At 41.4% G+C, this 25839-nt stretch overlaps 2 protein-coding genes across 4 annotated transcripts; one reads left to right on the top strand and one right to left on the bottom strand.

Moving 5' to 3' along the window:
- Positions 1-1479: 1479 nt before the first annotated feature.
- Positions 1480-12002, top strand: tpte (transmembrane phosphatase with tensin homology). 2 transcript variants are annotated; one of them, XM_021309258.2, is made up of 19 exons: positions 1480-1885; positions 2216-2311; positions 3289-3369; positions 3459-3506; positions 3597-3758; positions 4144-4263; positions 7322-7421; positions 7526-7589; positions 8420-8484; positions 8604-8664; positions 8757-8838; positions 9025-9113; positions 9211-9272; positions 9366-9446; positions 10962-11067; positions 11149-11246; positions 11332-11427; positions 11516-11586; positions 11704-12002. In XM_021309258.2, the coding sequence occupies exons 2-19, from the start codon at positions 2268-2270 to the stop codon at positions 11807-11809; spliced, it is 1536 nt and encodes a 511-aa protein (XP_021164933.2). In that variant the 5' UTR covers positions 1480-1885; positions 2216-2267; the 3' UTR covers positions 11810-12002. The 2 variants fall into 2 exon arrangements, with proteins under 2 accessions (XP_021164933.2, XP_012705464.2); XM_012850010.3 differs by having other exon boundaries at positions 2140-2311.
- A 991-nt stretch (positions 12003-12993) lies between these two features.
- smpd1 (sphingomyelin phosphodiesterase 1) lies at positions 12994-22296 on the bottom strand. 2 transcript variants are annotated; one of them, XM_036143073.1, is made up of 9 exons: positions 22106-22296; positions 21659-21954; positions 18916-19236; positions 17823-18103; positions 16556-16729; positions 16103-16274; positions 15857-15933; positions 14690-14835; positions 12994-14181 (listed from the first exon to the last, which is right to left on the bottom strand). In XM_036143073.1, exons 2-9 carry the CDS (start codon positions 21875-21877, stop codon positions 13763-13765), a joined length of 1809 nt encoding a protein of 602 aa, XP_035998966.1. In that variant the 5' UTR covers positions 21878-21954; positions 22106-22296; the 3' UTR covers positions 12994-13762. The 2 variants fall into 2 exon arrangements, with proteins under 2 accessions (XP_035998966.1, XP_012705465.2); XM_012850011.3 differs by having other exon boundaries at positions 21659-22296.
- Between the last annotated feature and the right edge of the window lie 3543 nt (positions 22297-25839).

Here is a 25839-nt window from a genome sequence, read left to right as displayed (position 1 = left end):
ATTTTAGAGTGGTCCAACTAGACCTCTCCAACTTAAATCTGATTGAGACTCTGTTAAGGAAGCTAAAGATTAGAGTGAGGGCAAGGAGGCCCCACAATCCCAAAGACTTGGAGATCATTGCAAAAGATGCATTTTCAAAATATTAGCAAAGACATGAAGGTAGTGGTCAGTAATTACAATAATGATTTGGTCCCTGTTCCAAACAAGGTTTTTCCATTGATTGTCAAGAAATGTATAACACATTTTCAACATGCTATGCCATTGATATTGGACATGCCAAGTATGATTGAAAACAAAATATATGTTTCTCAAAAACTGTCATACCCCTTTGACATTATCTTGGGGAAATGCCAGTATAATTTCATGTCAGAAATAAAATTCATGGTTGAAATATATTTTAAATCTAAATCTGCCAGGGTAAGGAGTGATTCTGGGTTCCTCTGTACAGAGCAACTTGCAGTTGTCTTATCAACAGATTAGTGCTTGGGCAGTGGCTCTCTGCAGGTCCTCCAGAGATACCATGGCCTTTAGGCTGCTTCCCCTTATGAATGCTCTCCTTGCTTGGCCTGATAGCGTAATTGGACGCCAATATCTTTGCAGGCTTGTGATTGTGCCATACTCTTTTCATTTCCGGATCATGGCGTAAACTGCCCTCTGCAAGAGGTTTAATAAAACCGCAACCAAACCCTGCTCTAAATTTCTCCACAACACTATCCCCAACTTGTCTGCTGTGTTCAATGACATTCATGGTGTCGATTGTCCGCTAACATTCTAGCAAATCTGTGAGGCCTTCACAGAACAGCTGTAATTATACAGAGATTAAGCCTTGTCTACATGGACACGAACGCTGTAACTTTTCATAAAAGATTAAGAAAAAATGTGTGTCTATATGAAAGGATGCAGCATAACTGAAAATTAAAGGATTAAAGTGATAAATGGGGTAAAATATAGGAAGGGATAATAAAACAAACAAAAAAATATTAAAACATGCAAAGGAAAAAATGGATTTAAAAATGAAGTAATTGATCAATAAAGTTGAGAATTATAATAAAAATACATCAATAAGGGGATTATTAAAAAGAGGAATAAATAAATAAGCAAATTAAATTAGATATTTATGTCTCATTGTGTTATTTAATTACTGCTTACATATATGTATTTCTTTATGCTTATCAATTTATTGAGCATTTATTTATATATTTATTTTTAATTATGTCAGAGTTGGTCCTCTATATAAGTGAGCCCACAGTACATGTGAAAAAAAAGTTAAACCATGGGTATTCACGTTTAATCTGAGCTTTTATTTATTTATATATTTTCTACTTAAATGGGGTATGTTGCATTTAGATGAAGAAGAACTCGAAGAACAGCCGAATTTTTGAGCAAAAAAACACAAAACAAAGAACAATAAAACACACACACACACAAAAAAAAAAAAAAAAAGACTAGGACGTTTGGGGTGAATGCATTTAATTGGAACCAGATGGGCGAGAGGAAGAAGCGATCGGGCTGCGGCTTGGTTTGTTAACCCATGTGTTCAAGTTTTAGGTGGTGCAAAATAACTTTGCAGGGCACGGTTTATGGTCAGGTTTAGTCAGACTTTAACGAGAAAGCGAGCAGAGGAGGAAAGATGAGTAACAAGAGAAAAAGGGGCTGAGCTTTTTTTTTTTTTTTTTTTCTCCCTTCCTTTCCAGTGAAGTCCAGGAAGTCCGAAACTACAACGCTTGCAAAAAAATGATGAGGGATAGTGGATGATAGAGGAGGAAAAAAAAGAAAAAAGGGAAAAACAAACGGCACGGTTAATCTTTGAACCGTCCTTCTTTATGCTCACACAAGAAGTCACAAGACGAGCTGTCGTATAATTTCTCGGATGACCCTCCTAACGGTAAGCAGGCAGAGCGACTGCAGCTCTTTACGGGTTAATTAGTTGTGAACGTGTTGACGCCCAAAGGTAAACTGATGGTGGCTGTTGCGCTTTAAATGCGCAATTCCCTGAGTGCGTTTTGACTTAAACGGTTCGCATCCAAAAAGTTTCAAGGAATAAGTCTGACCGTCTTAATTAGTAGCATTGGGCGACGCGTAAGAGTTCGTGCTTTAAGGCAGGAAAGAGTTTTTGTTTTGTGTGTCACCGCTTTGCAGGCACCGCGGGACGTTGTGCGGCGGCGCTGGTAAATCTCTTTGGCACCGTGTCTTCTGTCCAAATAAACCCCAGCAGCAGTTGAACTCCTCGGTCGGGGGGGAAGGCCAGAAACCAAAAGGAACGCATCATGTCTGTCTACTTCGACCCCGGACCAGATTCAGAAGTAAACGGGTGAGAGAAACGAGGTTATGTCTGATTTTTTTGTTGGTGGGGTTAGAGGAGAAAAGCAAGTGCGTAATTTGTTGTTTTAAACTGACAGGTGTATTCATTAGAGTTAAAAAAGGGGAGCACTTGGGTGGCTGTGTCAAATGAAATCAGCATATTCATAAAATTTGTGAGCTGATGAATGAGGGGTTCTGCATTTTTACGGCTGCACAGACTTTGGACTTGAGAAAAAAAAACCAGTGGACCATATCATCACTGACTGTGGAAACCTCACTCTTGATCTCAACTAGCCTTCCTTTAGACGCAGGCACTTTGCCTTTTTTTTTTTTATCTAAAAAGAGGATTTCGGACCACTGGACAACATTCCTATCCAACTCCCTGTAGGGTAGCACTAACACAGTTACTACTGTTGCTTTTGCACCTTGAACAAAGTTGTTCCTTCCACTCAAACAGCATTTTGTGAAAAACTAGAGCATTATATCTCTTTTCCTGTCCAACATGAAATAAATTAGCATTTAATGAATGGGAATGCACAATATATCAGCATTGACACCGGTTGGTCAATTAATTTTTTTTTAACACTGCTATTAGTTTAAGTAAAAGCGGGCCGATATTAATAACCAACGTTTATGTCCATCTTGTCGCCTTTTGTGTATGTGTTCTGGGAAGGGATTGCCCATAATGAAATAGTTTGGGCTTGTGATTGCGATGCAGCTCAGGACTGTGGGGTGTTTATCTAAAACTGAAGCAATGTCAGCGTTGTGATTCTCCTTTATTTTCATGGTGTCCAAAAGGTTGGGGAAATATGTATAAAACAACAGTAAATATTAGTAAATGGATATCTATGATTAGCCTATTGATTCATCCCTAGCATGAATCTTAAAGATTTTGATATATTGAACTGACTATTGAGTGATTAAATTATACCTGTTGGTCTGAAATTGGTTCAGTTTGTTTATTTGTTTATTTTCTTCTTATGGCAGAAACATTACAAAGATGGAAGAGGCAAAAGTGGATATTGATGATGGAAAGGAAGATAATTTGTTGCCAGACACAATGTACCAGTAAGTGTGTATGCGGCGTCCTGGAATGCAGATTTGCACAGAATCCCATTTGATGGAAATGCTGACGCTTCTTTTCCCTCATCTTACAGCAATATTCGGAGAAAAATCACACCATTTGTTATGTCCTTTGGATTTCGGTGAGTTCGTTTTGGGGGAGACTGTATTAAATTTCTTGCATTTATGTGTTTGAGACCGTGATCAAGTTTCCCTGGTTATGTTTTCTTCAGTATATTCGGGGTGGTGCTGATTATTGTGGACATTGTGCTCGTGATCGTCGACTTCTCGCTGCCAAAGAAGAGCAGAGAGGTCGGAGATGCTTTGGAAGCTGTGTCGCTCACCATCTCCTTCTTCTTTCTTGCTGATGTTCTCCTGCGCGTGTATGTAGAAAGGTGAGCAGAAAAGCATTGGCTAGACTTTTCTTATTCTCAACAATCTCATAGTCACAGTAAGGACTCATGCACACCACTTTAGTGCTTTCCTAGGAGTCTGGGAACAGAAGGTTTTCAATAGTGATGCAACTATTCCCAAGCTCCTGTGTCAGCAGAACACGGCGTGTTTAGCTGTTGAGCAGGAAGCTGAGAAGAGGAAGCTCTACCGGAAATGTGTGCCTTGTGATGGGCAAATTCATAGGAATACCCGGACGGAGTCACTCAATAGATCCAGTCCATTTTATCAACAGCTAACCCAAATGTACAGCTTGTGATCTGCATTTTTTGTTTCTGAGAACATTGTTGGATGTATTTAATATTTGTTGAATTTTTTTTTCTTTTTTAGTTTCAAAGTATACTTCAGCTCAAAGCTGAACATTGTAGACGCCTGCGTTGTGGTGATCACGCTGATTGTCACCATGATCTACACCTTCAGTGACCTGTCGGGGGCTAGTCTCATTCCCAGGTGGGTGTTCTCCCTCCTCAGCTAGTGAGTGTTCAATGTTGCTGTTGCCCTCATAGACGATTTTGGCCGTGGTGCCCCTGAAATGTTTCAGATAACGCCTAAACTAAAAAAAACAAAAAAAAAAAACAGCAGTAATCAAACCTTTGAAGGAGCTATAAGTGACATTTCGCCACTAGGTGGGGTGTTGAGCTAACCTGACAACAGCCAGCTGCATGTATCGCTCCGCCATAGGAATTGCCTTTACTGAAGGCTGGGCCTTATCAAAACTCCTTGCATATGATTGGATAAGCCACTTGTCTGTCATCTTTATCGACGTGCTATTTCAACCAGTCACACCGAAGCTAACCTGTGACGCTGATGAGACCGACGCCGGAAAAAAAACACCTTTTTTTTTATTTTATTTTTTTTATGTGTTTGCGGCTGTAGTGCAGGGTTTCCCGCAGCGCTATCTTGGCGAGGCGGCCGCGGAAAACGTGTCGCCCCCCCCCCCCCCCCCACCCCCCCCACCCCCCGCTCCGCGAGCCGGTCCACGGAGAAAAAGTCATCCACCCCCCCGCTCCGCGAGTCGGTCCGCCTCGCATAAGCAAATTCCTGCGGGAAACACTGTAGTGGTCACACCGAAGCTAAGAAGAGGGGGGAAGACAGGCGGCAAAGCGGTCCGGGGCGCGGACGCGGACTCGCCCCGGAAAACAAAACTTGCCAAATCCGGTCGGGAGGAGGGCGAAAACATGGTTTCCACCAACAAAAGCCTTCAGAGCCGTTCTCTGATGTTCTTTTAATGAAACAATATCAGATAGATTGGACAACACGGAAGAAATAGCAGCATCAATGCTAACGCTTGCTTCCTCGATGCGAGCCGCCATTGTTGTTGGAATCTCACGGTGGCTTCTCCACTACGTCACATCCATGAAACACCCGCCCTGCGTCCTGATTGGCCAGACCAAAAATTTGGTTGGGGAAATCACTTTCAATCAGCTGTGTCCCAGATGTATGTGAGTGGAGCTAGGCGGAGCGATACATGCAGCTGGCTGTTGTCAGGTTAGTGTTGAGCACTGTCTGTAGACCAAAAGAAGACGAGACAAGTCACAGATTGATAATGTCTAGTCTGGGACTGCTCCCATTGAATCCGTTTGGGGAATGGCGGGACATTCAGCAGAACTCTCTGAGCTGATTGGGCGAAGCGACACCTAGTGCCCGCCTACCAAAGGTTGGTTTTAGCCAATCACGGTCTCGAATCAAAACGTCATTAGAAACCACAAGAAGGTAAGCAACAGGGCATTTCTTGCTGTTGTTCTTTTTAAGATGAAATTGTGAATTTTGACAAAACAGAGGCGATAACAGCAAACTACGTGTGAGTCCCCCTGCGCTGCCATGTTTGTATTGCTTCAGCTGTGGGCTCAGCAGCTCTTGCTTTATTCTTGATATTGCCTTCCACCCTGCAAATCTCTCACACCCCCCCATACTGGATGTAAACCCAGACCATGATTTTTCCGCCACCAATCTTGACTGTTTTCCAGGTGAATCTCGGATCCACGCGGGCTCCAGTAGGTCTTCTACAATATTTGCAGCAGCTATGATGTAATTCAACCGAAGATTCATCTGAAAAATCCTTTTTCTGCCACCTTTCCAGCATCCATTTAGCAGGCTGTGTGCCTTGGCAAATGCCACATGGTTTTTAAATGACCTTTTTGTTTAGTGCTGGTTTCTGGGCACTGATTCGACCATGGAGGCCATTATCCTACAAGCTGTTCTGGTTGACACGGGGACTGGAGGTGACCAGGCCTGGTGGAGCTCTGCTTCAATGGAAAAGGGGCTGGCCTTGAACCCCGTTCTTTTTATACACACCTACTAAGTGATTGATCAATTGTTGATGACAGGTGACGCTGTAATCTAGGATTGAGTGCATCATCCGACAAGGCGACAGAACTTTTGTCTTGCTAAAATCAGACCTTTCTGTGTTCATTGAATGATGAATCTTTCTTCAGTGAAGCAAAATTATATATAACATAAGTATATTAAACATAAGTTGGGAGGGTATTAGCTTTCATATGAGCCGTTTCTAGAACCAATGGATTGATTAAAAGTCAGTTTATGAGCTGTTGTTTCTACAAAAATGGATAAGTGACAATACTTTGGTCAGGGACTGTAGATTCCTCAGTAAGTCATTACGAGCTCATATCTTTTTGAGTAATTTTGGCAAAGGAAAATTAAAAAAGGCAGCATATTCACAAAACAATCTCTTTTGTGCCTTTTAGACAGGTTTTTGACCACAGCACGGAGGCTGCTATTGTAGAAGTTTCATATTACTACTTCATTAACAGCAAAGCATTCAAAACTTCTACCACGGTACTATTGAATCTCAGCGCTGTGACCATAATGTACAAATTAACGATCTAGATAAGTGAGTAAGATTGTCTGGTACTTTGCTAAACTGCTTCAGATCTTACATGGAAGACCCGTGTTGTCAGTTGTCAATTCTAAACCTGAGTGAACAAAAGACACTTGAGGATACCCTAGGCTCTGTTTTCAGGCCACTTATTTAAAATATCTATGCTTCCTCCAGGGTCCTTAAGATCTTACTGTGCTAATGCTGATGAAACACAACTTCAGGTTTCCATGTCACCATGGTCCTTGCTGTCACTTGCTCAGCTTATGCCGAACATTAAGGAGCAGAACTCATTGGTTTTTCTAAAAATATAAATAGAAACTCGACTCGGCCTGGCGGAGCATAAAAATCAGAGCGTGCAGGTGCGTGTCTGTTTTTATCCACTTTGTTGAATAACACCCTTGTTAATCAAAGCCAGCTACGCAGTACTGGGGCTCTGAGGGATCTTGTATCTAAAATTGCATTTTACTAGTTTTGTGATTCTCAAATGTTTAATTTTAAATATATTGTCTGTGATTTAATTTTGCTTACATTTTTGTTCCTTTTTATCTTTCTAGAAAGCCTTTTGAATTGGCTCGTGCACGAACTTTTGCTTTAGTACACAAACAAGAGTACCTTGTGTCGGTGTCAGAAAAACGGCTTATATTAATGTTGCTAATCCTCCATTCACAGGGCAGTGACGTTCTTGCGCTTCTTGAGGATAATCATCTTTGTGAGGATTTTCAGACTGGCATCTCAGAAGAAGGAGCTGGAGAAGGTCACTAGAAGGATGGTACGTTAAGTTTCTGAAAGCCAGAAAAGAAATGAATGAAAGAAATATTTACAGTCCCTGTGCTGTTGTATTGTTTTTATCCTTAAGACATATTTTCCCCCCAGATATCAGAGAACAAGAGGCGATATCAAAAGGATGGATTCGATCTTGATCTCACCTATGTCACAGGTACTAAATTTGGGTTAAATTTACATCGGATGCTTTATTCTGCATAAATAAACAGTGATGTGAAAATATGCTTAGGGCATCACATAAAGTATTTAGTTCTTAGTGATGTCTAATACTTTTTTTTATTATTATTATCTGGAAGGGAAACAGATTTAATGCTGTTTTGCTGGTAAAATGCTCACACTAGTTTAACCAGCAACAACAGGAAACCATCACTCAGTTTAACAATTGACAAGAAATTATGCCATTAAATCCAAAATAAGGTCCTCACCTTACCCCTTCATGCCCTCTAGGTGCCATCAAAGAGGTCAATAAGTGTAGAAATGTGCCTAAACCAACCATAGTTGTGTCTGGGATCTGTACATATTCATGTTGAGTTAGTTATTAAGACATCTAAACTTTTGAGTGGGAAAAGGGGGTACATCAGTTTTGTGTGTACACACCCATTGTACATTAGGCCCCTGGTTTTTGTAGAAGTTCTCTTTAGCAAACTACAGTCTGGTCCTCATGTTTTTTATTTTCATAAAAGCAAACGTTTCCTCCTTGCACCCATTAAAGTTAAACCTGTGCAGTCTAATGACATCAATATGCTCTCATATGAAAAATAACAAGAGCCTGCTGTAGGACCCAAAATGATCTTTAAGGATATTTGGACTCCTTTTAGCAGCTAACATTAATGTTTCAGTATGGTTAAAATGAATATTAAATATCCATTTGTCCAAATGTGTTGGCACACACTGTGACAGCCTGTATGTATGTCTAAGTTTTTCACATGACTGTATAAACATCTCAACTTTATAACAAAATAATTTCTTTGCCCATCTCTCTAGACCGAGTCATTGCTATGTCCTTCCCCTCATCTGGGAAACAGGCCTTCTACAGGAATCCAATTGGTGTACGTAAGAGAGGACTTTGGTACAAACATACATTGAAAGATGGTCATGATCAGAACTATGAAAATGCAGTGACTGGGTCCTCAGAAACAGTTTATGCTCACCATTAAAATTTCTGCAGGAGGTTGCAAGGTTCCTAGACACTAAACACGGAGGACACTACAAAGTTTACAACCTGTGCAGTGAGTTGGACTGTGCTCTCGTCTCACGCGCTGCATTTCTTCTCAACGTAGAACCATGCCGACAATATCAGCGGTACTTTTTTTGTTTTCAGGTGAGAAAGGCTACGACCCCAAGTTCTTCCACTACAAGGTTGAACGGGTTTTTATTGACGACCACAATGTGCCCGCCTTAGAGTAAGAAGCTTTTCGATTTCCTTTTTATATTGGTCTCATCTTAAAAGCGTCCTCACGCATATTGTACTTTTTTTTTTTTTTTTAAGCAGGTGATAAACACAGAAATGCTGCAGGCATGTAAACTATTGCTTGGATAACAGCTTGGTAGTTTTTGATCATGGTGTCTTCGCTTGGGTTTTTTGACAGAGACATGCTGAAATACACAGCAAGCGTGAGGGAGTGGATGTCTGCTGATCCTAAAAATGTCATCGCCATACACTGCAAGGGCGGGAAAGGTGACGTAAATGATTCCCCCTGCCCTGCTTTTATCATCTTAGCCTGTGTCCGAGTGTCGTCACACTCGCTGATTATCATTCCGCCGTCTTGTCACAGGGCGCACAGGGACCATGGTGTGCACGTGGCTCATCGACAGTGACCAGTTTGAGAGCGCGCAGGTTAGTTTCGGGATTGCTCAGAGCAAGGTTATTAAATAAGTTGAATATTTTGGAAAAAGATGTTTGTTATGTCTGTTTGTGTTTGTGCATCAGGACAGTCTGGAGTATTTTGGCGAGAGGAGGACAGACAAGAGTCGGAGCTCCAAGTTTCAGGGAGTGGAGACTCCCTCCCAGGTAAGGATGGACGTTTACGCCAGTTTAGCAAGAAACTGGACCTTCCATTAGAAAATGAACTTGTTTTAAAAGGTTTTACTGGAATCTGGCTATTTTGTTTCGCCTCTAAATTGCGCCCCCGTGTGGCGGCTGTAGGGAACGACACAGGAACAAGAACCTCAAAGATGTTTTAGGGCATGCCAGGGTTAAACCGTTGCAGGAACCAGAGATTCAATGTCACAGTGACTTCTTTAAGCAACTACATTGGATTCAAAACAAACATGACAACGCAGTTTACCAAATTGATGAATCAGGACACCCCAGACCAAAAACTGTGTGTTTAATCATCTGAAAGACCTGCCAGATGCAATACGTGGGTGAAACAGGAAACACAATTCTGACCCGGTTCACCCAGCACATATATAACGTCATCAAACACAGACACACACACACATTGTTGGTTAAGCACTTTATTCAACATGGATGGGAGGCTTTAACTGCCACCATCCTCCAGTCCAACCATACCAGGTCCACAGTCCAAGGCAGGACGGCAGAAAGACTCCGGATCACCAGTCTGAACACACTGACCCCAGCAGACCTAAATGAGAAGTAGGGCAACGGTGGGGACTAATGGAGGAAGTGCCCATGCACAAAAAGCTCTACTGCCTTCAGTGACGGAGCTTTTCAATTTTTTTCAGAACCCCTAACTCTAAGCGACACCCCGTGCCTTGCTTTTGACTCCCTACACCAAACTTTATCGGTCAAACGACTGAATTAGGGGGATGTCAACGTGATATTAAAACTCACCCTAACCCTTATTACAGCAGGAAGGTTTTTCTTTCTTTGGGAAAAAAAAAAGCTTTCTACACAAACATTTAGCAAATGGTAGTTTCACATAACTCACATTTGTTAGTTTCAGTGTCAATTTCCTTTCTTCCCAATTTGGCCCACACACATTAAAAAGTTTCAGTTAAAACAATTTTATAACATGTTCAGAATTATTAGCCGTACTATGTTTTCAGAAGTAAAAAAAAGACACTTATAGGCTTCCTGTGTATATACTTAAATTATTATTATTATTATTATTATTATTATTATTATTATTATTATTATCTCTATTATTTAGAGATGACAAAGTCTTAGAACTGTAAAACTGCAAATACTTTGGATATTTTCACTTCGGTTGAAGATGTTTGTCAAATTTAAAAAAGGTTGCAGTCCAAAAAAATTAACAAATGGTAAAGATTTTTTTTTTTGTTCATGTGCACATTAGAAAAGTATCAATATTTAGTTAACATCATAAATATTGAACCACAATTTCTAGTTGCATCACAGAAAAGGATAAACCTGGTCATGCCAAGAAGATTTTGGGGATTGAGAAAGGCAGCAGAATTCTTAAGTTGGAAAAATAAAAAATAGTAACTAAAAGTAAGGTTTTACACACACGTTTTAGCCCCATGTTATTGTTTTTGTCTAATCATAAAAAAAAAAAAGAAAGGAACGGATGCTTAGATATTTGCTCTGTTTGAACCGCAGAGCCGATATGTGGGGTACTATGAGATCATGAAGACCAAGTACAACCGCCAGCTGCCTCCACCTAAAAGCCTGAGGATAAAAAGCATCCGGATTCACTCTATAGCAGGTAACCCAGCAGACCTGAACCCACTCGGATCAAGCACTTCAACAGCACAGGGTTCTAGTATGTTCTCTTGTTCATGCCCAGGTGTGGGGAAGGGAGACGCCAGTGATCTGAGGGTGAAAATAATAGTGAAGAAAGTGCTGGTCTTTGAGTGCGTGTGCGCCAAACAGGAGAACTGCAAGGTGAGCTTCCTAGACTCATTTGGTTGTGTGTCACCATTTATCTGTTTTTTTTTTTTTTATATAATTTTTATTATTTTTTTTAAAGGTATTTCCTGATACAGGCAACAATGTTGCAGTAATCAGCCTGCAGAATGGGCCTATGGTTGAAGGGGATGTGAAGGTTATGTTTGAATCAAGTGCAGTAAGTCCGTTTACACAGTTTTAACTTACGAACGTTAAAAGTTTGACCTTATTTCAACTGTTGTGATATTTTCTTTTATCGCCATCAGGGTCTTCCAAAAGGATATGAAGATGTTCCCTTCTACTTTTGGTTCAATACATCCTTTATAACAGAAAACAAGTAAGATTTTTTTTTTTTTTTTGCTCCGACACCAATATTTCTATAGCCTTCACATTCCTTTAAGACGCTGGCACCATCTGATCTCGCCTTTTTTTTTTTTTTCCTGTATATATTTAGGTTGTTTTTGCCCAGAGAGGAGCTGGACAACCCACATAAGCCTAAAACCTGGAACCTATACAAAGAGGATTTTGGTGTAACCATGTTTTTCTCGGATTCTGATTAAGCCATGTTCTGAAACAAAAAAGGGGAACAAAATAAATAAATACCGATTTTGGTCAAAAGCTGTGAAGAAATCTGTAAACTAAACACTAGTTTGCTCTAATCTTTTAAATGCCTAGACCTAATGTCTAGATGTTTATCGTGGTTAGAGCTATTTTGGCACTTGAATATTAAATGTTGGAACACTTATAATTAAACCTAGAGAATTACATGTCTAATGTGACTTAAAACTTAATTGTAGGACTAATGGAAGCATTTGTATATAACATTTTTAGTCAATCTTTTGACTAGAGAACAGAATTAAAGTTGTGATAATCAGTTTTGTCTTGATTAAGGTCAATTTCCTAGAAAATTATGCGATCCATAGGTACATCTTAATAAATATGAGACTGGTTCATTACTGTATTTCACTTCATTAAAGTGAAGCTTATTACAAACAGATGCATTTAAAACATTTTACAGATTTGAGGGCTTATATATGATGCATCCCAAAACATGCCATCTCAGAAAATCTGAATTTTATATAAGGCCGATTTTGTTTAATTTTTTTAATGCAGAAATGTTATGGCCTGCACAATCCTGGGGAAGACTAACTTCAGTTGCACAGCAGACAATCGCTGACCTCAAGGAGAGCATGCCTAAAACTGCCTATCCAGCATGCCCTAAGCAAAGCATATTGATGGAAGGAAATTCTAGTTGGAAAAAATGTGCTCAAGCAAGGTGCGGACCATGTCATCTGCTGGTGTTGGTCTGCGTTGTATTTTAAAGTCCAAAATCAGCATTACCATCGACATGGACTTTTTTTTTTTAAAAGCACATTTGATGACCAGATCATCGCTGTTCTGGATTTTCCAGAGGGGAAAAAGAAGCTCTTCTATTAGATATTGTCACGAAGAAGGCGAGACCTAGCAAAAAATAAGCAATCTTAATACAGTATTTGTAGCAGGTGTATAATGACTGCGCTAACCAGAATTCACCACTGTATAGCAGTGCAAATGTAAAAAGCAATCTGTTAGTGTTAAAAGGTGTTGTGAATACAAACTAATTATTTTGTATGTTAGATGTTCTCCTAAAAAGCAACCCTTTACAGCTTGGGTCACTGTGAAATGTGTAACCCTTTGAAGTAAATATGGAGGTACTAACTTACCAAAAAGCAAACTGCACACCAGAAGTTGTCACAGTCACGCGTACAATCAAGTTCTTTTATTGCATGTTTTACAACTTGCATCATTATTCTCACAGAGCCAGTTTTGAGAAGTATTCACCAGTTTATAATTTTTTTTTTTTTTTCAAATAAAGTGCAAACAAAAGAAAACATCAATCAAGAAACTTAATTATGAATGGCTTTGTTAAAACAGATGACAATATGTCTATTCTGCATTTGACTGCGACAGAGTCAAATCCTATTTTTTCACAATCTTTTAACCTTATGAAATGCTAATACTGCTACAGTATCCCGTCCTCAGTTTGTATGCAGGCTTTCAGCCGCTGCGCCTCAATGTGAAAGGAAGAGTTTTAAGAAATGTAAAATTCTGAAGCGAATTAAAGCAGTTTACGGGTTTACTCATTCCCAGAAAAAAAAGGCACTCGGCTAAGAAGAACAGCTAAAACTATGATCGCAGTACAGTAATGCCTACCGTTATGCATTTCAAGTAAACGGACAATGTTTCAGGACGTTTTTATGCAGACTTTGCATAACCGGTGTTTACCTTGAGTAAACCCTGCAGACCAGCACGAAGTTGGAAACTGAATTCAAACTAAAAGTGTGTGGGGTGGGGGGGGGACTGAAAGCTCTGAACTCCAACAAGATTTCTCAAACGATAACAGCTTGGCTTAGCATTTAAAATGAGTGCTATTGTTATTGATCATCTTGCAACACAGACTTTGTTTTGGCTCATACAGTATTTGGTCATATTGCTATTCATTACTTTAGTCTTTCAGTCCAACTTTAATTGGGTCAACAAAGAGTTTTCCTTGCAGCCCGAGCCAAGTTCCCTGCAAAACCATTGATCTGGTCGCAGTTGTCCAGCTCATCCGAGCGTCCGCTTCGCAGAAAGCAGAGCATCGTGGTCTTGCATGCCTCTCTGCAGGACTCGGACACGTGTCCTTTATGTCTGAGGTACCAGAACTTCTGGAAGGAGCGGTCGTCGTTGATGAAGGTTCGCAGCAGCGCGTTGTGATCAGACGGGAACAGACTGGAGAGACCGTAGGCTTCAGTGGCCCGGTACAGGAGACTCCATTTGGGGTCCTGCACCGGATTGCCTGGCGCCTTTGGACTGTGGTTTGCCTCTGTGAGGTTGAGGATGTAGGTTTCGTGGTCGAGGACGAGCCGAGAGCTGTTCTTATAATTCCCATCGACATAGTAGACGCGGTAACCTGAGGTGAGGGAGAAAAGTGTTTTTCAAAGCACCTCAGAAGCACAAAAACATCTTTAAAAAAATCAGTTTGGATTTAAAATAACTAAAAATTGCTAAATTGTTTTAGAAAACACATGGAAACTCAATTCTACACTTAAATATGCAGGATAAAGTATGCAATAAAAATAAATAAGGCACAATAAAAATGTTCCCCTAGCATCTTAATGGTCTGGTGCCTTCTGATTTTACCCCTGATGCTTCCTGTGTTCGTCTCCAGTGTTGTGTAACAAACCGTAGTATTTATGTAAGTGTATTGCATCACTGTACATGCTGGTGTCTTGTTAAGCGGCTAAACTCTGTGCACCCAACTAAAAAAAATTAACGGCGGGGATTATTTTTTTAGCAATGTAATTGATTCAGTCACAGCAGTGATGCTGCTCTATTATTAAAAAAGTCGCTCCAAACTTTATGGAATGGTTAGCGCCTCAACATAATGTTAACTCGCTCAGCTGGTTTAATCGACTCACCTGGATTAAGATTAACGTAAGTGGTGACACTGGGGGCGATGAAAGCCACTCCTAATGGCCGGCTCAGGGTTTCTTCATCATAAAACATTTGGAACTCGTCCAGATGGGTATGCCCAAAAAACTGGCCGGTAATTGTACTTTCATATCTGAAAAACCAGACATTTTTGTTAAGAAGAAAAAAGCAAAAACTCTGGAACCTGCAGTAGTCACTTGGACACAACACTGCTGCACAATGTCATCCGTAAAATGCAAAAAAAAAAAAAAAAAAAACACAGGCTAAGTGAAAGCAGGCGCTTGTAGTAATAAACCAGCCAGGCATTTACATTTCCCACACATACTTTAGAAATGTGTAATCATCCACCTATAGCAGAAGTAAAAAAAAAAAAAAGGAACTCAATAGAACATGAGCGTCCTTAGCAATGTAAAAGGGAACTGCACCTGACTGCACCAGTGGTTCTCAAATGGTTTCTGTTGTGCCCCCCCTTTGAAGAATGAACCCCCCCCCCCCCCAATCCCCCCCGACAAACTCACTCTGAAGATTATCCAGAATCCCTTTTACATTTTCTAACAAATTATAGGACAATGGTTTCTAATAGCTAGAATTTTTCTAACATTGCCCCACTTTTTTTTTAGTCTGCAGTCAAAGCGTTCTCTCTCTGGAAAGACAACGTTACTTTTAACTAGCCATGAAGCTCATCAGTAAAATTCAGTGACTCAAAATAAACAAGCTGAAAATATGGCAAAAATAATAGCAACCCATTAATCCAAAACTAACTTTTAATTAAGTTTTAGACTTTTTTTTTTTTTTGGAGTTTAATATTATTCTTCTACAGAAAACCATAGTTGTTACCTCACAGCGGTGAAGCCGTCACTTTTAGGATTACAGAGAATCCGGTTTTAGTTGCACTGGTGACTGCAGGTACGGACCAAACACCAGGAGGCGCTGTTGTCACATTTACAAGGATTTCGAATATCCCGCAGACCTTTAACTGTAACACCTGCCTGTATTTTTTTTATAAAAAAAAAAGAAAAAAAATGGCTAGGCTGTTCTTGCGCCCGCCCCCCTGTAACGCCTTCACTTGGCCCACTTGTTGAGAAGCACCGACCTAACGATGTATTCGGCTTCTGATAGCTCATTGACACATTAGGGACGATCAGAGCAGCTACCTGTTGACGATGTGATAGTAGTTCCAGCTCCAGCTGCTAAGACACAGGCCAGGTGGGATATGCCCAATGATATGCACCTGAGTACAAAAAGCAAACGTCAACAAGCTGAAGAAGATGTTGACTCATGTTCAATACCGTCTCACATGCTCAGCACATCTAACTAGATGCATTTAAAATACCAACACAGTCAACACGCACACGAGCTTCAACCACAATAAAGTCACAAACAACAACAAAAAAACCAACCTTCTCGCCCCTGTCCTCGCTGGCCTGCAGAACATGAACCAACCACTGCAGCTGGTTGGCCGGGTCGGTCGAGTTCACCATCAGCCAGAAGTTTTCTCGTGCGCAGAAGTTCATGTTGAGGGAGACCACCCTCAGGCCCGGCTGAATCTCCACCGTGTAGAACCCTCCGTATCTGTTTACAACAGAAGAGAGTCTAATTTAAGAGTCGATTCAGCGTCTCAAACAAGGAGCACGAAACTGCTGAGAGCTGACACCACTTCTGCTCTTCCTGTGGTCAGATGTGCATCATTGAGCAGCGTTCCTCTCCGGTAAACAAAACCCAGCGCTTGATTATTTCCTCTAAACGCTCAAGCTTTCTCCACGAGGCCAGGCTGACCCGTACACCGTCGAGCACACGTCCTGAACGTGATAACGACCCTTACCAAAGGTAACCAAGACAGGAATTGAAATTACCTTAAAGTCTTTAAAGCCTGCTCCGGCAACCACAGCGCCCACTCCTCGGCCATTTTGTCGTAGAGCCAGGAGGACGATCTGTTGCCGTGAACGAAAGGCGGCGGGAAGCTGTTGACTGGCGTGCTCTCGTGGTTTCCTACCGCCGGGTAAACGCTCACGTTGGCTCCCAGGTACCTGGATAGAAAACGGGAGGGTAATCATCTGTTCAGATCCGTACACAGTTGCAGGTGAAAATGACCTGATAAAAAAGGCTGTGACCACAGTCTCATAATTTAAAGCAACATAGAGCACTTTTTTTTTAAACCACCATGGCACCTTTCTGGGGCCCATTCTTTGCTCCTGTTCATTTCCATTGTGTCTATCAGAGTAAAACAGATTACCCAGGTGGACATTTATCCAGTAAAATGGATCCGGTAGGGGGGAAGTTGTAGTCTTATGGAGGGAGAGCGCTACACATTTCAGATTGGTTGGCTGATTTTTTTCTCAGCATTTCATATTTCCGTCACTTCAGTCTAAACTCCTCTCTAATTTATGTTTTATGATTTTAAATCACCCCCCACCCCCTCCAGTCAAACTCATTATTGGGTTTCAAACCATTTCTGTCAGATTATTTCACAGGTTTTTTACGTGACGAAGCACAACCGAAAACAACCACAACCCCAGCGGAATGTGGATCGTCAGGTTTCGGGGGGGGAACTTTACGGTTGTTTCAGTCATCGAACGTGGGTTAATGTTACACATTTCCTCATAGCTTAAAGGATTTTTTAATCCGTTTTCAGATGAGGATATACAAGAATAGCTGGATGTAATTTGGTTGCTTAGATCACAGCTTTTATTTTCCGCGAGGGGACAGGCTGTGGAGTCTGAAGAGAACTTTGGGATTAACAGGTGATATATTTATAGAAAGTTTTAGTGTTTTAGACTGCAACTGCTGTGACACATTCTGAGGTAAATAGTTTGTAGGAAGGCGGCGCTCATTGAAAGGTTGTTTTCAAGGTTGATTCAGGCAGCAGCTATAGGAAAGGCAAGCCTTTCAGAGTCACAGGATGTAGCTAACATGAACAGCACAGTTATATCTAGAAGTGAAAATACACCCAACAAAAGCCTAGAATAGATTCAAAGTGTTGGGTAAATATGGTTCTGAGCAAAAGAAGTTCAGAAAAGAATACCAAACGTTCTTACAGCTGAGCGTCTTGACATTTTTAAAGGTATATTTAATCAAAGTACAAAAGTATCTGTTTAAGTTGCAAAAGTGGACATTAGTTACTTGTGGATGAGCCTGGAGATGACGCTGAGCTCTGTCAGCTGCTGGTCTCTGGTCTGAAACCAGACGTTGTGGGCCGGGATGTCTCCGGTCCAGTAGACCCAGTCCCACGGTCCGGCTTTGGCAGCATTTTCGAGGAGGTTCTCCAAAGTGCGTAGAGGCAGGTCACACTTGCTGTAGGTTCCCCAGTAACCAGCCTCTCTCCGCTTCCATTTGGGAACGCCGGAGTCTTCGCGGCAGCAAAGAGGCTCCTTGCAGTCTGCGGCGCTGCCGGTTTTATAGTCCTGTTCAGCACAGGGGTTTGAATTTAAAATCAGTTTTGAACAAAGCAAAAGAAACATTTTTCTGTTTTTAGACAGGGGCAAAGCAGTTTTATGGTTGATTTCTGGTCTATGGTTTAAAAAAAAAAAAAAAAGCTTTGACTAAAGGCTGATGCTGATTGCTTTTGAGGAATGATAACATTAGAACAAAATGGTTATTACATGTATTTATAGAAGGAAATCAACTGTTTCCTTCTAATTAACTGTTCCTAACATGTTATTACCTAAAAAGACAAATCAGATTTACCAAAAGACTGCCAACATTTCCAAATCCAGCATGTCCCATGACAGATATCCAAAAAATAGAAAAAAAGGGCAACTATTCAGACTTCCTGTTATCCATCTGCTGAAGCCTTGCCCTCTTGTAGCCCAAACATGCCGCAGACATGTCGACAGTTCTCCTTTAAATATCTCCTGACATCTCTGTCCTTCCTCCAACTTTGTTTTTTTTAATTTCTCTCAGAAACTCGAAGTAGCTACGTTTGAGTCCTCTTCACCCCATTACAGCATTCACAACACAGAGCGGCATTATTGTGGCGTTGTAGCGGTTACGTACGACGCATTTACTGATCACGAAAAAAAGTCTGATTTTTAAGCTTCTGACTGTCTGTCAGGGACAATTGAGTGGGAGAAAAATAAATAAATCCCAGCTACCAACTAACTTCTGTGTATGTCTTTTATTTTTTTTCTTTGCCTTTAAAAAGGGAAATTATATTACAAGAGAAAAAAGGAAGACACGATCCGATTTCTACGTTTTAAGCTCTGCACACACTCACCTTGTCCCAGTGGATGTCTGTGAGAAACAGCACCCTGCTCTGTGGAGAGCCAGGTCGGGGAGGCGAGGGCGGCGTAACAGGAGGCTTGGGAACCTTCGGCAACGTGACGTTCCAGGGCGCGTAAATGTCGAACGTGCCACAAGAGGGGCCCACCAACACGGCGCATGCTTCGGTGGGCCACAGCAAGGACTGCTGCAGGACCCTGATGAAGTCGTCCCTGAAGAGCTCGGTTATGTTCCGACACACCAGCTCATCGGCCAGATGCAGACGGATGCACGCCTCGCTGACCGCATGCGCCACCCGCTCTTTGTTTACACTGCTCTAAAAAAAAAGATGAGGCAAGGCAGAAAGGGACACAACTGTTAGGTCGGGGGAATTTACATATAAACAATAGGCTTCCTCAAAATAAGCCACGCTCAGGTGGGTTTATTCCAATTTACGGCCCAGCTGGGAATTCTGCGGATCGGGCTGATTAATTAAAAATCGTAACGCACGCCTCAGCACAAACACCGCATTTGCTGGTGAACTACAGTAACACAGTACATGCATGTTTAGAAGTTCCCGGTTTGTTTAAGGAAATGAGAAAAACTAGCTGAAGAAAGAACAACAAGTAAGCTGAAAGGTCACATCAACATTTCGTTGGACCGCCTATAGCTTTGATTACCGCTCACATTCCCTGTGGCACTGTTTCGAAGAGCTTGTTTCGAAGGTATTCAGCTGACTTCATACTTTGGGCACATGTTGCAGAACCCAGACCTGACCGACTGCAGCACCCCCTTGACCGTAGGCCGGAGACATGATGGCTGCATCTCTTCTCATCCTGATGGCTCCATCACTCTGGAACAGGGTAGATCTGGACTCATCAGACCACATGACCTTCTTCCAGTTCTCCAGAGTCCAGTCTTTATGCTCCCTAGCAAACTGTAGACTTTCCCCCCCCCCGGTTAGCCTCACTGGTTTTCTTACAGCTACACAGCTGTCTAGTCCCAATCCACTGGGTTCCCTTTGCATTATGTGTGCGGAGAAACTCTTACTTTCACTAAAAAAAAAACAACACATCCCTGAGTTATACTCTTGTTTTTCCTTTGATTTGATTTGGCCAGAGGTTTAAAGTGATGGCCGATCACAACCGTTAAGGATTTATTTTCCGACCACATTTCTTCCTCGAAGACGATGGTTCCCCCCCATCCTTACCGTTTTTTTTTTATTAAAGCGGTTTGACAGATCTCACCCCAATTTCTAGCAGTTTCTGCAGTCTTAGATGTTTTCTCTGCTTGATGCATGCCAGTGATATGAGCCCTCTTAAACAGACCAACATCTTTTGCAAAACCACAGGACGGGTCTTTCCACACGGTTGTTTAAGAAACGAGAAGCCACTCATTTCATCAGGTGGGGTTAAATAACTTGTTGCCAGCCAAGATCGCCCATGTAGCACTTTTCCAATAAGAGGCTCGCGCTGTGCTGGATCAAATAAGTGGAAACAACATCCTATCCTCATTTGAGCATTTATAGTTTAGACAATATAGTCCTTATATCATCTACATGCTCATAATAAAACCATCGATGTGCTTAATTTTATTTTTAAATTTATATTTCCTGATTTTGACTTCTGTAATATAGACTCAGTTGGAGAGTGATCAATTGTTAAACACTATAATCAGTCTGGAATAAGATCTAAATGTTCAATCAAGTTTGGCCCATGGCTGTGAGAGGCCCTGGGCAGAATAATAAAAAAAAAAATCTAAAATAAAGATTCACTAGTTAATGTACTCACAGTTACAGTGGGAGTGGTCCAATGAGCCATCTGCTATCTGACCAAACGTCAATTTGTTCCCCTCAAGGGGACAGTGCTTATCCTATTTAGCAACTGAAGATTTAAGGTGGTCTTATTTACTCTATTGATATCGTACTGCTGTGAAATGTGGTTATGACGCCGATCAATAATCTCTACCCACAGGACGTCGTTCACAGTTAGTCTGGTTTCAGTTTAGGTCTTATTTTTCTAAATAGGGATCCGAACCCAATAAATGGAAATAGGCTTTTAGAAAAAAAAATGCAATTAGATTTAATCATAAGATTTCAACCTTTCAAACAGAAGTCATGTGCATTTGTTGAAGAATACAAAACAGTTTAGAAAGACGAAGTGGAAGTAGGAACCAAGATACAAGCAGCAGAACCTATTTAATCAGCTTTAAAATATGACTCTGTTAATACAACTTTATAAAGAGTTTTATTAGCGTCAATACTAAACCTGTGCAGTTTTCTTTAAATAAACCTGTCCAGTTTAAATTCAAGTCCTCTTCCTGCAGCCAAGCAGGGGGCCCAATGCTGCCGCAAAGTTTGCTTCTGCCTCAAGCCGGATATGATCTCGATGGAACCTATGAATGTTGCCTTTATTGTGTCAGCGCACTTCTTTTTACATGTTGGTTATTAGTTTACAAATGAGGTGTAGCTTACTTCGAGCCTATTGTGTGGGTTTAGACACGCATAGCTGTAGCAGTTTTTCAAAACGAAATAAAATTCACCTGATCTAGAATTTAAGCACGGTTTTAAAACTAAATAATATGTTAACCCTGCTAAATAATTCAAATGTTGGGTTTAAACATGGATGCGCGCACTATTGCAGTTCTTTATTCTCCTTTAAACTCGGGTGTCCTCCTGTTTTTGTGTTGCGGATCGCGTTGTTCGCTGCGACAAACACGGCATTTCCCATCCTGCTGTGAATGAGAGACAGAAGATTTACCAGAAGAGCGACATCGAGGACGGTGAAGATGGCTTTACAGGCGGGACAGGTGAGGTTCCTCCAGCTGAAGCCGAGGCCAAACGTGTCGAGCTGCTTCTTTAAATCGATCCCGGCCTGGGCTGCGTTCTGCGCCGGGTGACAGGACGCGCACGGCGGCGACATCAGGAGCAAAGTGCAGGTCATCAGCCCCAGCAAGGGGCGCAGTGCGGGGGGGCTCATGGTTCTCGGCAGGCGACCAGACACAGAGAATGAACCAGAAGGCTCGGAGGAAATCACACCGCTCTCCGCTCCGCTGCCTGACATTCAAACCTGCTTTAGAGCTGTGAGTCATTCACGACCGCAAGCAGAAACTGTGAACGTTTAACACCTCATGCCGGCTAACAAAACAGCTAACATGTCCTGCCTCTGTCTTACGCCGCACCTCTAAACAAAAAAAAAAAAGCAAACCGTCAAGGTTCCCAGGGTCCGTGAACAAAAGCGACTCCCAAGTCCGCTTCGCCGGAGAAGTCACCCGAAACCGGGTCAGTACGGGGTCCGTTTCACCTCCTCCGCAGGGAACTGCCTCTGCTTGTTCAGATGCGCAGCCCCGTCCTTCCGCCAGTCCGTCTCCTCCCGGCTGTGTTGTCGCCTCTGCCCGTAGTCACGTGATCAACCAGCTCGTCAGCTGATTGATCACGTGACATTGTTTTCCTCCTCTGTAATTTGTTAAACAAAGAGCAGTAGACAAAAAAAAAAAAAAAACAAACAAACAAAAAAAAAAAAAACATATCAGGAAGTAAATGACCTCACAACGAGAAGTGTGCCCTACATCAAACAGCAAGCCAGAAGGCGGAACAACTTGTGGGAAGCCGTATCAAACCACACTCCTATCGTTACTTTACTTTTTTTTTTATCGTTTTTTTTTCTGATAAGAATAACGGTTTTGCTCCAAGTCAGGTGTAACTACATGTTAAAGACGCGATGAACTTCTGGGAGCGCTTAACATGTTGTGACGAACATAGATTGCGTAATGCTGCAGATATCCGTCATCAACTGTTCCTGCTCCAAAAGAATCAAAACATGCGCGGCTTTCTTCACAATCACCTGATAGCTCAAACTCAAGAAAAACTCCAAACTCCAAGCAAAAAAAGGGCAGTAGGCTACTTTTATGTATGTGGGTCAGACTATCAGCCCCTTATCTCAAGTATATATATTTTTCCCATGCAGAAGGACAATTGTGGCTAACTGAAAAAGAGTATACTTGAATTCTATATTGCTCATAGCATATGCACTGCAGGTCATTGTTACTCACCAGAACTCTCATTTATTTTGCTTTTGTTCTAAAGTGGCATACCAACGAGGTATTTATTTAAATCCTTGCAAATTTCAGTAAATGACCTAGATTTTTCCTTACCTGACTCCGCCAGATAGATTTGCTCCGCATATCCATCTGGAAACCTTCCGTTGAAGTAATTTTGGGAAGGGGCGAAAATACTGGTTAGCTGATTGGCCTATGTTGGTGATAGACGGGACAAATAAACCAATCAGATTCGTCCTCCTCTGTTACGAGCGACGACGAAAACACAACCACAAGCCAAGCTACTCTTGCTGCTGCAGGTAAAGGCTCGTTAGCTCAGCAAAGGAATACTCTGTAATTCCGATAAAACTTGCTCGATAGCCACGCTAACGCTAGTTTCATCGGCTGAAGCCGCCATGTTGTTTAGACTGAACTGTCGCGCTTCCCGTTGCGTCACACCTCAACCCGCCTCAAAGCCAACGCTGATTGGACGTTCGTTTGGTGAACGGCTCCAAATTTTCTTCAACGGAGGGTAGCCAGACTCCCAGACATGAATACGTAGACGCCGCGTCCTCGGGTGAGAGGCGTGCCGACAGAGCGGCCATCTTAGGTCAGACCTAGCTGCGCTCAGAGAGAATACAAGTCAATTCAGAAAAATGTACTTTATGTTTTCAGACACTCTGAATGCGGTGAATTCTCACCCGATTTCCAGATAAATCAACTGACTGAAACGTCACCCCTTTAGGGGCTACATGGGACCAATTGATTAAATTAAATTATTGTCTAACTTAATATATAATTTCGATTTTGTATTGAAAGTAAGCAAACTTCCAGAGCTACGTCCCAGGAAGCCTGACTTTTACTCCGCTTATGGGTGCGCAAATAAAAGGATAGGCCTACTAGAAACCAGATCCTGGGGAATTACTTTCCATAAGTAAGATTTTATAATAGATAATCCCCATGCTTTACAGTTACAGTTTTTCTGGCATAAACACAATATGTGCTAATGGGTAGCAGGGATGGAAGCAGAGAAAAGTACATTAAACACCAAAAACAAACAAAATGGTCCTAAATTACTGGATAGACATGATTTGTGGTGGGGGGGATATTATACAGTTTTTGCTATGATTTTGTAATGTATTTGATTCTTAGATGCGTAAGGTTTTTTGTTGATTTATTTCCCCCCAGATTGCGGTTTGTAATATATAATTTTTAAATGCTGTTATGAGCACCTCTGCTCTCACTTGTCTGTATATAGTTTTGCTCCTATGTAGATCAGTGCTGTTGTCTGTAGATCGGTGTCTGTGTACATAGCCTATACATACAGTATATATATATATATATATATATATATATATATATATATATATATAGGAAGAAAGAGAGAGAAATTTATGTGTGTATAAATTGTGTGTGTATATTAGATTAATATATAACTGCAAAATATGTAAGTGCATGTACATTTTTCATCCAGTTTGACTTCAATTTAAATAGTTTTGGTTCTGAATAAATATATGTAATCTGTCTGAAATGTCACGAGCGTTGTGAACATATGATTAAAATGAGATCTGAGCTGCCTCCTATTCATTTTGACAGCAGATGTCTGATCTGTGGTCTGACCCAAGATGGCCGCCATGTAGGCACGTCGGCCCAGCGGCCGGCAGCGTACAATGGGGCGTCTACGTATATGATGTCTATGGCCAGACTGATCTGCGAGTGAAACCTTGAAAACTCGCGAGATCAGGATGGTCTCACGAGGCTAGATTTTTCCCCCCTCACACTTAAACCTTTCAGACCGAGCAAATTACAATACCAGACAAAGCTAAAGTTACTGAACCATTAAAAAAAGCTCTTTGAATAAGGATTTTATCAAGACAGTCAAACCAACATGGCCCTGAAAATTGTTAAATAATGAATTAACTGTAATTAAGCATGTGTTTTGATTTGGTTCAATATCCGTGCCAGGGCCTAATTACTGCTAGACCTGTAGTCACTGATCTGCCAGTCTAGAAAGGTTACAAATCTTTTTTAGAAGCTTTGAGACTCCAACAAACCAGAGCTATTATCCAAAAGCGGAGAACACATTCCTGGGAAAACAGCTCCCAGGAGTGACTGGCCTATGAAAATTCCTCCCAAGAGCACGGCCATAAGAGAACTTAGAATATGTAAAACACTATACAGGCCTCACTAGCCTTTGATGGGGTTAGGGTTCGTCATTTATAATTAGGAAAGAGACTCCAAAAACTATCATCCATGGGAACTGTCCAACGGTCCAACTACTGCTGGGTAAAAAAAAAAAAAGGCTTATCTCACATTTGTGAAAAACACATGTTGATGATCCCCAAGACTTTTGGTAAAATATGGTTTGGACTGAAAATACAAAAGTTAAACTTGGGTGTTTTTTGTCCCATAATATCAGGTGTAAAACATACAAAATATTCAGAAAAAGAACATCGCACATGGTGGTGCTAGTGGGACGGTGTCATGGTGCTTTGCTGCTTCAAGGCAAGGCAAGTTTATTTGCAAAGCACTTTTAGTAACAAGACATTTCAAAGGGCTTTAAAACGTGGACAGCTTAACCTCATTCAGTGTATATTTATTTCATTTACTAATAACGGCAAGAGTCAGCCGGGAGAGGGAGGGAGAGATCCATCATGGACCTGTGCCTGGATACTTCTTGAAGTGATGTGATGATCATTATTTGAAGGTGAATATCTGTAAAAAAATGGACATGATCACAGACTTCAGGAAAATCCCCCATTCTGAGGTACAAACAATAATCAAGGGAGCTCGAGCGGAAACTGGGCAATTACGGATACCTGGGAACAACCGTAGCCGGTTCTCTTAACTTCCACCTGCACACTGCAGTGATTTGCTGAGAAGGTAGAATCTTTTTGACATTGAT

This window comes from Fundulus heteroclitus, chromosome 11, assembly GCF_011125445.2.
Source record: "Fundulus heteroclitus isolate FHET01 chromosome 11, MU-UCD_Fhet_4.1, whole genome shotgun sequence".
Classification (NCBI taxonomy): Eukaryota; Metazoa; Chordata; class Actinopteri; order Cyprinodontiformes; family Fundulidae; genus Fundulus; species Fundulus heteroclitus.
Note: the sequence above shows the minus strand (reverse complement) of the source record. Positions and strands in the feature narration are given on the sequence as shown.